The following is a 12,553-nucleotide window of genomic DNA, read 5'->3' as shown; positions in this document are numbered from 1 at the left end:
TGTTCCAATAAACTTTTGGAACTTTTAACTCTTATAAAGTATTTAAGTTACAAAGGAACCCTAATATTATTAAAACAAAATATATTTCAGAGGCATGTAGAGCTATTTAGGACCAAAGTTTCAGCTGTCTAAAAATTGTTAGCACATCACGATGCTGCGTTTCAGTCTCCCAATTTGCCAAAGGGGAAAGAACACAGCTTCAGTCACTATCATTATACAGCAGAGATATTTAAAGTTTAAATCAAAACAAGAGGTATGTCAACTCAGCAGGCAATGAGAAAGCAACATAGATAGAACAAGTTAACAACCAGCTCTATTCTCTGAAATGCTGACAGTATCCATGGCAAGAAGGGAACTATTACATCAAAGCTGTGATCTTGTGGTCCTCAAGAACCAAGGTAAAACACTATAATATTTTAACTATTAAGAAATTATAAACTATGGAGAGTAAAATCACAGCAATGTAACATTATAAGTACCTGATGGTTTTTTTTAAGGGGAGGCTAAATTAAGATTAGTAACTTAAAGGGTAAAAAAAATTACATTAATGTTTTAATTATTCTAGAACCAAGACTTACAAATCCAAGAAATTCAGAGTAACATTACACATAACTGAAATCCAGAAAAAGGCTCGTAAGATATAGAAATGTATAGCTGAGGCACCCAAGTCACCTTCACTCTGTTCTGTAGTGGCATTATGAAATAACCATTTGCTAATGAATAATGCATTTCAGCATTTGTAGCTTCAGATTAGATTAAACTGTACTTCTAAAGAACAGTTTTTCTCTCATATTTTCCCACCTTGTGTGTCACTATAGGAAGGAATTTACGCTACACATTTTCTTTCACACTGGAATGCCACATAGAAATTCTCAGTGAAAAGCACTTTATACACACTGACTGGTACTCCTGAAGGAATTCTGTGCCAAAAATTTTAAAATTCTAAGCACAATATTATAAAATTCTGCATATTTTGTCAGTAAATAAATGTGGAGGCTCCAGCATGGCAGTGAGCAGCAGAGGCCATTGGCTGCATAGAGGTGGGAGATCATCCTGTAGCCTTCCCCCTGGACACGAACTTGGTGGCAAGGCTGCACCCAACCCTGACACAAGGCAAGGGCCAGGGCTAAGCCTGAAACACCCCAGGGCCCTGTCCCTCTGTGTCAGGTGCACCAAGATAGCAAGTGAGAGAGTCAGTCTCTCACACGCATGCCCAGCCCTAGCTCCCAATCCAGGTGTGGGACAGGCAGGCTCAGCCCAGCAGGATCCAAGTGTGGAGGGACTTAGTGTGTAGGGATCCAGGTGTGGGGTGCAAGGATTGTGTGTGGGGCAATCTGGGTGCAGGCAGCCCCGGGAAGTGGGGGTCAGGGTGCAGGGCATCAGATATTGGGGGAGTGGGGCTTGGAGAGGCAGGGGTCTGGTTGGAACTCAGTGGAGTCGGGGGTGTGTGTGCAGTGGACTTCTTGGGGTGGTCCAGGTGCAGGGAGGGGGGGCCATGTTGGGGTTTCATTGTGTGGGGCTCAGAAGTTGACCTGGGTGCAGGGATAGGGATCCAGATGTAGGAGTGGTGGGGCTTAGTGGGGGGATCCAAGTGCAGGGAGTGGAGTTCAGCAGCGGGGTTTGGCAGCAAGGGGGTGAAGGTCAGCGGGGTGAGGGTTCAAGTGTGGTGAGCTCGGTGGGGTGGGGGTTCTGGGCACAGCGGGGTTCTGGATGCACAGGGGTTGGGCAGACAGGGGATCAACTCCTGTATAGTGACCGCTCCCTCTGCAGCTGAGGAGTGATGGGGGCAGGAAGTGGTGCAGAGCTTCCTGAAGCCAAGGGAGGTTTCTGGGGGTTGGTATGACCCAACCCCAGATGCTCCTTGCAGGGGAAGTAGTAGTCCTGTTCTCCCCTACCCCCAGCCCAGCCAGGGATATTAGCTGAGCCTGGTGCAGGGTACGAGCCACCAGCCGGGCATCCCCAGCCCCACCATGGTGATTTCTCTCTTAGATGGCTGCACCGGGCGCCCGAAACGATGGGACCAGGCTGCTGGTGACAGGTGCATGACTGCTCTTGCGGCTTCCCTTTGCTTCCATGTCAGAAGTCATTTTTCTGCAGGGAAGGAAAGAAATCTGCGGGGAACATGAATTTTGCATGCGCACAGTGATGCAGAATTCCTCCAGGAGTAGACTGGGTCATTTTCTTAGGAATTAACTTTCATGGTATAGTCAAAGCTCTTATGGCCCAATTCACTGTAATGTTAGAATCACAACACTGATTGAGAACACTGCTGCACAACAGCTCTGACAGCCAGAATGGAAGTGATGAAGAAGCAAAGAAAAACAAGGAGAATGGCAAAACTAAATGGATAGCAAGAAGGTAAATCAAGATTTGACTATCAATAATAGTGTGGCAGCTTACAAATGCAGTGCAAGATCTTACAATTGATACATAAAACCCTTATTAAACTAGGAACAAGACCCTTTTCCTCAAAGATGATAGGGATCAGTTGGGTGTCCTTGAGGAAGTCATTATATATGACTATTTAACTTCCCCCGTTTCTATCTAAACTGCAAAATTTTGCAAAAAGTACTCCAATGCACTTACAGTAATAGGTGCAAGGTAAGTTTTAAGATAAAATTTAAAAACTGCCACTTCATGCAAAATAAATACATTTCAATTAATAGTTTTGAATTAAATTAATCTATGTATTTTCTTGATCTTAAAAACAGCATGCTGCAATCTGTTGACCAACACAGTTTCTGTAGCACTCGAAGCAAGTCAGAACTTATAGATTCATGAATAGCTATATATTCAAAGGGCCAGCTCCTTGACTCTTCTTAAGTTCCCTTTGAGCTGCTTCAGCAGCTCTAAACAGACTTAAGGCTTGTCTTCACTACTAGGGTAAGTCGACCTAAGTTACACTATTCTATTCACTATGTGAATAACATAGCTGGAATCGATGTAGCTTAGGTCGATTTACCACAATGTCTTCACTGCATTGTGTCCACAGGGGGCAGTCTCCCATCAACTTACATTACTTGTCTTGGAGAGGTGGTGTACCAGAGTCGACGAGAGGGCGCTCTGCTGTCGATTTAGAGGGTCTTCACTAGATCCGCTAAAATCGACACCCACTGCATTAATTGCAGCAGCATCGATCTCCTTGGTAGTGAAGACAAGCCCTTAAAGTTACCCATAGAGGGTAGCTGATGATTCCTGTAGTGTAGGGGTTGCTCCAGGGCACAGGCAAGGTGTGTGTCAGGGATAGGAACAGGCAGAGTTGGAGCACGAAGTGCTCCAGTAATCCTTGTTGGCAGATCAGCTCCTTGAGGGCTATTACCTGCCAGTGTGTGTAAGTGCAGCCCTGAGAAGACAAACTTGGGCCAGTTCAACATCTAGGAGTTCCCAGAATTTGAGGCAGATTGGGGAAAGGGGAAGTACCATAAACAACGCCTACCTCCTCAAGTGCAGTGTTCTGCTCCAGATCTTACCCTATCTCTTTATCTAGAGAGAGATATTCTAATACTCTAGGAGGCATTCATATAATGTCGCTGGTTTTGTTTTCACTTTCTGTTCGCTGCACTGATTAAACAAAACTACAATAGTGAAGTCTGAAATTACAGCAAAAGTAATTAATAACCCCAAACTTTTTAAACAAAGTCAAGGTGTTTGAATGAACTACCTTGTGGCTGTGTGAACTCTTCCCTGCACAAATGGAAAGCTGCTTGTGAACTGTACCCTGCAGTTTTTTCCACAGGTTTGGGAAAATAGTTGAGCCATATCTGTTCTCTTGGAGGATTAAATGGGTTAGGTTTTAGATTAAATCTGATTATTTCACACAGCTCTGCTTATCTCTTTGTTCGGGAAGCATTACAAGAAATGAAACACTGAGTTTTATCCACAAGAGAAAGAAAATATCTGGCTGAAAGTTCACTATCTGGTGGGTCTTATTGCTACTGTGAAACAATGTATACATATAAAATGAGAACAGTCAGCTGTGGTCATTCATTTGATATTATAGACATAGGCACAACACCATGGACAGTCAGTTTGAAAGCTCTGTCTACATCTGTTGTTCTAGCAATGATGGGGAAAAAAAGTCTTAAATTACTTATTTTCAATTTCAATTGTTTGTGAAATCAATTAAGGGTTTACGAGAATTTCTCCGACTATATAGCATTAGACAGCAACAATTTTCTGCTCATCTAGAATTCAACAGGGGAGTGTTCTTTTCCTGTTTAACATCCTGGAGACAGAAATAGCCGGGATCAGCGAAACTCCTTTTCAACACTATAGCATGTAGAAATCTAAACCACGTTAACAAAACTTGCAAAAGAGGTAAGAAAACTTTCCACTGTTCTCAATCTCCCCTTCCTTTCTTCTCCTGACCTCTCCTCCTGTCATTAGCGTCACACCAACCATCGGAAAGAAATGAAAAAGATTCTATAAACAATTTTAAGGTTACATTAATTCAAATGTTTCATTTCAAGCTTAGTTCACCTTAATCAAACTTTTTGTGTTCAAAACACTACTCTTCTTTCCCTGATGTTAGTTTTATTGCTTAACTTAAAACGTTACCTCTACTACACATGGAAAAAATTTAGTATTCACAAGAAAATAAACTGATTTCCAAAGCCCAATATTATTTTACTTAATATTTTCAGAGTACATGTTTGTTAAAATAAATTGTTTTCTTCACACTTGCTCAACCAATACAGTATCTTCACATTTTGTATTTATTGTTTTTAAAAGAAACTCTTAGAACTCCCTAACTTAAACTCTTAAATTGGTTACCATCTTTGCATGATAACTATTTAACTACTCCAAATAGCTACTCCAAATTAAAAAACACAGTAAACGAACTAAAAAAGAGCCAGTGTGGCTTAACAACCATGTAAAAGAAGCAGTGAGAGATAAAAAGGCATCTTTTAAAAAGTGGAAGTCAAATCCTAGTGAGGTAAATAGAAAGGAGCATAAACACTGCCAAATTACGTGTAAAAATGTAATAAGAAAAGCCAAAAAGGAGTTTGAAGAACACCGAGCCAAAAAACTCAAAAGGTAAACTCAAAGTTTTTTAAGTACATCAGAAGCAGGAAGCCTGATAAACAGTGGGGCCCCTGGATGATGGAGATACTAAAGGAGCACTTAAAGATGATAAAGTCATTGCAGAGAAACTAAATGAATTATTTTCTTCAGTCTTCACAACTAAGGATGCTAGGGAAATTCCCAAACCTGAGCCATCCTTTGTAGGTGACAAATCTGAGAAATTGTCACAGATTGAAGTGTCACTAGAGGAGGTTTTGAAATTAATTGATAAGCTTAACAGTAACAAGTCACTGGGACCAGATGGCATTCACACCCAACAGTTCTGAAAGAACTCAAATGTGAAATTGCGGAACTATTAACTATGGTTTGTAACCTGTCCTTTAAAACAGTTTATATACCCAGTGACTGGAAAATAGCTAACATAATGCCAATATTTAAAATGGGCTCTAGAGGGGATCCCTGCAATTACAGACCAGTAAGTCCAAAGTCAGTACTGGGCAAGTTAATTGAAACAATACTAAAGAATAAAATTATCAGACACATAGAAGAACATAAATTGTTGGGCAAAAGTCAGCATGGTTTCTGTAAAGGGAAATCATGTTTTACTAATCTATTAGAGTTCTTTGAAGGGGTCAACAAACATGAGGACAAGGGGGATCTAGTGGATATAGTGTACTTAGATTTCCAAAAAGCCTTTGACAAGGTCCCTCACCAAAGGCTCTTACGTAAAATAAGTTGTCATGGGATAAGAGGGAACATCCTTTCATGGATTGAGAACTGGTTAAAAGACAGGGAACAAAGGAGAGTAATAAATGGTAAATTTTCAGAATGGAGAGGGGTAACTAGTGGTGATCCCCAAGGGTCAATCCTAGGACCAATCCTATCCAACTTATTCATAAATGATCTGGAGAAAGGGGCAAACAGTGAGGTGGCAAAGTTTGCAGATGATACTAAACTGCTCAAGATAGTTAAGGTCAAAGCAGACTGTGAAGACCTTCAAAAAGATCTCACAAAACTAAGTGATTGGGCAACAAAATGGGAAATGAAATTTAATGTGGATAAAGTAAAGTAATGCACATTGGAAAAAATAACCCCAACTATACATACAATATGATGGGGATTAATTTAGCTACAACTAATCAGGAAAGAGATCTTGGAGTCATCGTGGATAGTTCTCTGAAGACGTCCACGCAGTGCACAGAGGCAATCAAAAAAGCAAACAGGATGTTAGGAATCATTCAAAAAAGGAATAATAAATATAAGGAGATATTCTTATCTCATAGAGCTGGAAGGGATGCTGAAAGATCATTGAGTCCAGCCCCCTGCCTTCACTAGGAGGATCAAGTACTGATTTTGCCCCAGACCCCATCAAGGATTGAACTCACAACCCTGGGTTTAGCAGGCCAATACTCAAACCACTGAACTATCCCTCCCCCAAATAAGACAGAGAATATCTTATTGCCCTTATATAAATCCATGATATGCTCACATCTTGAATACCACATACAGATCTGGTCTCCTCATCTCAAAAAAGATATACTGGCATTAGAAAAGGTTCAGAGAAGGTTCTTCTCAGGGTCCCATATGAGGAGAGATTAAAGAGGCTAGGACTTTTCAGCTTGGAAAAGAGGAGACTAAGGGGGAATATGATAGAGGTATATAAAATCATGAGAGGTGTGGAGAAAGTGAATAAGAAGTTATTTACTTGATCCTATAATATAAGAACTAGGGGCCACCAAATGAGATTAATGGGCAGCAGATTTAAAATAAATAAAAGGAAGTTCTTCACACAGCGCACAGTCAGCCTGTGGAACTCCTTACCTGAGGAAGCTGTGAAGCCTAGGACTATAACAGGGTTTAAAAGAGAACTAAATAAATTCATGGAGGTTAAGTCCGTTAATGGCTATTAGCAATGTCCCTAGCCTCTATTTGTCAGAGAGTGGAGATGGATGTCAGGAGAGAGATCACTTGATCATTACCTGTTAGGTTCACTGCCTCTGTGGCATCTGGCATTGTTCACTGTTGGTAGACAGGATACTGGGCTGGATGGACCTTTGGTCTGACCTAGTATGGCCATTCTTATGTTCTGGCCACATTTTAAATAATGAAAGCAATAGATTCTTTGTAATTTCAACATACTATCCCATACTGTATGAGCACTGTGCACAGACTGATGCATTACACAATACTACGAAATGCTACACAACTAAAATATTACGTAATGTTATATTCATATATCAGTAGAATTTTATAAAAACAGTGAAAATATTGCTATGGGTTTATAAGTTTAAGTTGGAATGATCAACCGCCTACAAACTCTGCAAAGAGAACCAGAATCTCTTGATAGACATTTCTATGTTTATAATACCCACAAGAAACTAGCCAAGTAAAAATACATACTTAAATAAGACGTGAACATATCTGATACAAAATTAAAATAAAACCCAAATGCAGACATTTTGTTTCCTGCTCACTCTCACCCTTTGTCTGTTAGTTGTCTTCCTAGACTGTAAGGCCCAGAACCTCAAAAGGTATTTAGGCCCCTAACTCCCAATGAAATCAATGGGAGTTAGGTGCCTAAAAAATCTTTCAGGATCTAAGCCTAAGTGCTTTGGGAACAGGACTGTGTTATCCTATATAGGTGCACAGTGCTACAGTTAATACATTGTGGATTCTACCACACCACAGAAAAACAATATAAATAATGATCCCAATCATCTCTACCTATAGGTTAAACCCACAGGAGGGAGAAAAACAGTTCTATGACGGGGTGGAGCATACTCCCAGTAGGATAAGCCACATGATAGATATCCAAATGCCAGACCCTTAAAGGAATTACAAGAGAGACCTAGGCCTCCAAATCACCATGCCCTCCACCAGCATGGGTTCTGAGGATAGAACAATGCAGACTGAGAATATATTATCTTGTCTGAAGTATCTCTGTAGGGACAGAAGATGTGACACTACTCTGGCCTGCCTATTGCAGCCTGCAAGGTTCCCGGATTCATATGCCCTCTCTAGGGTCTGGAGTAGGTAGAATGGTGTCACAGAGAGTCACTTCCATGCAGGAAGGATGATCTCTACACAGAGAGTCCCTACTCTGCTTGGATCTGACAGGGTAATCTGGATTAATTAAATTAATAAATGATTATACAAAAATAGTTTCCATACTAAAGCATTATCTGAGTATGCTACTCAATTATTAATTCCTGTGTTATTCTAACATATAATTTTTTATTCATCAGATGATGTTAGCAAATTTTAATAATTTAGATGGTACATGTTAATCTACAAACTAGGGCTCTCAAGAGATTAAAAAATTAATCACAATTAATCTCACTGTTAATAATAGAATACCATTTATATAAATATTTGTGTATGATTTCCACATTTTCAAATATATTGATTTCAAAAAGCTCAATACCTTGGGGACAGAAGTGCAGCTAGCCCCATAACTGAGACACTGTACAAACAGCTTCAATTGACAACACATGATTATTGGTCAAAACACGTACAAGTATATAGATTAATCCATAATGCACTGCTTAGAGCTTATTCACCTTCCATTCCTGCCAAGCAATACTGGAACCCTTATATTCTACTACTGAAAATGACTTCATTTTGTCTAGCATGGAGCTGGTAATTTAGTCTGAATATATTTTGAGAATAGAATATGTCATTCACATAGAATAACTATTAAAAATCACTCTCGAGGAATGTGTATAATTTACATAAGATCAAGCACCTGATGACGTTCAGGCCCACTGAAGGAAATGACAAGACTCTAAAGGTCACCTTTGTGACCTGAAAATGAGGAAGAATGGAGAGGTAGTGCCCCTGCTGCATCATCATCCTGATGTTGAAAGAAAATATGAATATCGCCCCGGACACAAATACACAAAATGCAAAAACTTTTTCCTGTTTGTTTTTAAAACTCTAAATTCAGGTCCACTTGTTTTCTCCCTGAAGACTATCGATCTCTGAAGAACAAATAAATTGATATCACGAGTACCAAGTAAATGAACCCAGATTAAATTAAAGTAAAAGTTATTTTTATTCATGCTGTTTAAACATGGTTCTCTTGCTTGATTTTGTTAATATGAATTCATCCAAAAGTTTAAAAAAAAGACAGTTAGAAGAAAATATCTCTTCTCTAAAGATTAAAACACTCCTGCCTCTTTGATCAAGTGCCAACAAAGTTCCCAATGCACTGTCTCTGGTCCTCCAAAAAGAATTCAAGGAAAAAATAGGAAAGATAAGATTTGACATTCCTAATATTTTTAAGCTTAGGGAAAAACCTAGCAGCAGGAGGAAAAAAAACCATGAAGCTTTTTATGGATAATAAAGACGGAAGAAATGCTTATATACAATTCTTTGTATGCAGGTCGCATACAAGGCATGTGTTAAGTGGTGTTCAGGGCTGTGCATCGACTCCTAACTATATTTCACCCTGCATCTTAATTCCACTCTTGTTTTTCACAACAACACATTTTTTAACTAATACAAACCTGGACTTTATTTTACTCTTATAAAAATAAGTGAAAACAATTGCTAATCTTATGCTGCTCTCTCTCTGTCACTACTTCTTATGGAGACAAGGTGGGGGAGGTAATATATTTTATTTGACCAACTTCTGATGATGAGAAAGGCAAGCTTTCAAGCCACACAGAGCTGCTCTTCTGGTCTAGGAAAGGCATTTTGCTGTGACACTAGGAGTACAAGGTGGAACAGATTGTTTAGCATAAGTAGTATTTTGCTGTGACGTGGGAGTACCTTTCCCAGACCTGAAGAAGAGCTCTGTGTGTCTCAAAAGGGGGTCTCTCTCACATCAGAAGTTGGTCTAATTATAATATTCTTTCACTCATCTTGTCTTTCTAATATCCTGGGACTGACATAGCTACAACTACACTGCATACCACTTCCAATGATCAGTTTCACCTAGCTCATTGCCAAAGGAGGTGGCAGTGAGGGAAGAAAAGCAGGTGAGATGCACAAAGAATAGCAGTGTAAAATGAAGAAAAAAATGTCAATGCATATTGATTGATTAAAGATTTAAAAAAAAAAAAAAACTGTGCCAAAATGTAATAGGTTTAGATAAAATTCTGCACTGACCTGAAAAATCAGACATGCACCCAACATCAAACCTACAGTACTTGCTTAAACGTATTACATGGAAGTGAAAGTGGCACTAATGAGGTACTATTTTACTCTTTTAAATATTTAAAAGGGAAAATGCAGAACGTTACAATACAAATGTTCCCTCCCTGCAAAAAACAAGGAACTTCTGCAGTTTTACCTGGTAGATATCTGATAAGCTGCTGCTTCCAGAGTCACTGGCAATGCTACACCCAGACTGGCTGGAAGGGACATGAGTCACCTGTGGATGTGGATTGTCTGTAAGATGCATCTTGGAAAGGTCTGCTGGAAGCTGTGAACAGAAGGAAAAAATAATCTAACATGTATAAATCTGCTTTGAACACAAGTTACTGAATAAAGCTTTTGCTAAACATTTGATTCAGCCTTCATTTTGTAAGGCACATTTGGAGAAAATGTTAACTTGGATCAAGCTCACCCAAACTCTAACAGATTTTAGATTTGACATGACAGAACAGGAAGGATCCTATAAATTCAAGGTCAATCTCTTTAAAAACAAACACACAAGATGTACACCACACCACCACAAAAAAGAGGCATAAAATGACAAATGGGTTATGCTAGCCGGCTAACCAGTAAATGAAGAGAAAAACTATTACTTTCCAAATTGCAAAGTGAGGACTGAAGGATTCTTGTTTACAAATACATTCATTTTATTCAAGAATAATTTTATACAAAACATCTCTGCTAAGTTTTTGGCTGTTAAATATTTTTTACTATTTTTAATTGAACTAAATATACAAAGAGTGCCATACACATTCCTGATAATTAAAATAGAAGAAGCTCTTCAAAATGTAACTGTTTTTAATGTAGGGCTCAATCTTGCAAACACTTCCGACTGAAATCAGTGGAACTACTCTTAGCAGTAAGCATTTGCAGGATCTGGCCCACTTAGAGTTCAATGAAATAGCTACTGTAATCTATTTTATGCCACTGTAATAGCCACGGATACTAGATTTGTTTTAAAAACTCATGTTATTATTTCTCAGTTCATTAGAGGACCACTATGAAACTTGTGACAGGATTGGGTTTTTTAAGATCCAAGATTCCAAGTGTGCGTGTAAGTACATTTTCTATATTCTTTGTTAATTCAGAAGAATTTTCCCAATGTAACTGAAATCCTCAGATATGTCCCCCATATTGGTTCTGTGGTTCCATTTTAAAAAAATCTGTTGAGTAAAGAGGTGCATTATAATTTGGATTGAAGCAGTCTGTAGAGACTCCCTCCTAGAATCAGGGCCCCATTCTGTTGAGGACTGTAGGCACATGTAATGAAAAACAAATCCCTGACACAAAGGCATTGGTTACACTGGCGCTTTACAGAGCGGCAACTTTCTTGCTCAGGGGTGTGAAAAAAACACGGCTCCCAGCGCTACAAACTAATCCCCATGGGGAGGTGGAGTACGTGCAGCGCTGGGAGAACTCTCTCGCAGCGCTGGGAGAACTCTCTCCCAGCGCTGGCCCTGCGACCACACTCACACTCCAAAGCGCTGCTGCGGCAGCACTCCCGCGGCAGCGCTTTGAAGTTTCGAGTGTAGCCAAGCCCAAAATAGAGATTACAGTCTAAGTAAGAATGAGCAACACATTTATTTACATAGGGTAGAATATTTTATGCATCCAATTAATTAAAGGGTGGTACTATACAAATGTTACGGATTCAGAGTTATATTTATAAATATTGATAAAAAACTTGTAGCATCAAGAGACACTGGATCTTCACCTGTTAGATGGATTTAAAATAATTTGATTAAAAAAGATCATGTAATATATTTACAATATGCCTGTCATTTACTTTTTAAAATCAGAATTATGATAAAGTAGTACTAGTGAGTTGTCCTACAAAAAGTGGAGGAAGGGAGAATAGCTCAGTGATTTGAGCATTGGTCTGCTAAACCCAGGGTTGTGAGTTCAATCCTTGAGGGGGCCAGTTGGGGGTCTGGGTAAAATGCTGTCTGGGGTCCTGCTTTGAGCAGCAGGTTAGACTAGATGATCTCCCTTCCATCCCTGATACTCTATGATTCAAATTAGATTGGGAGAACACTCATGCAAGTGAGCATATTTTCAGTTTTCCAAATTGCTACAGGAAGCTGCAGGATCTGTGAAATCTATATTTCCCCCTGTCTGTCTTTAATACCACTTAATTTTACCACAGCTTTTAGTCAACTGGATTCATCTTGTAGGTTCTGAAACAGCCAAAACCTGCAGTGCCATAATACTACCTTTTTATTTCAAAATATCTGCATTGCTCTGGTTTTATTACATTATCATTGAAAAGGAGACATTGGAATAAAATAACTTACTCTATATACACGTTCATAAACCGAATATTTTTGGTAAAAAAAAGTAACTCAAAGAGTGGGGCTCAGCTTATAAA

General features: G+C 39.3%; 1 protein-coding gene across 13 annotated transcripts in view; it reads right to left on the bottom strand.

The window, feature by feature from the left end:
- RAPGEF6 (Rap guanine nucleotide exchange factor 6) overlaps nt 1-12,553 on the bottom strand; it is a 245,444-nt gene that overhangs the window by 75,043 nt on the left and 157,848 nt on the right. For all 13 annotated transcript variants that reach the window (XM_032769149.2, XM_032769151.2, XM_032769152.2 and 10 more), the window contains one exon: nt 10,322-10,453. In XM_032769149.2, the coding sequence (XP_032625040.1) occupies nt 10,322-10,453 (132 nt within the window). The remainder of the gene's footprint in view (nt 1-10,321; nt 10,454-12,553) is intronic.

Source organism: Chelonoidis abingdonii, chromosome 7 (assembly GCF_003597395.2).
Source record: "Chelonoidis abingdonii isolate Lonesome George chromosome 7, CheloAbing_2.0, whole genome shotgun sequence".
NCBI classification, from domain to species: domain Eukaryota; kingdom Metazoa; phylum Chordata; order Testudines; family Testudinidae; genus Chelonoidis; species Chelonoidis abingdonii.
Note: the sequence above shows the minus strand (reverse complement) of the source record. Positions and strands in the feature narration are given on the sequence as shown.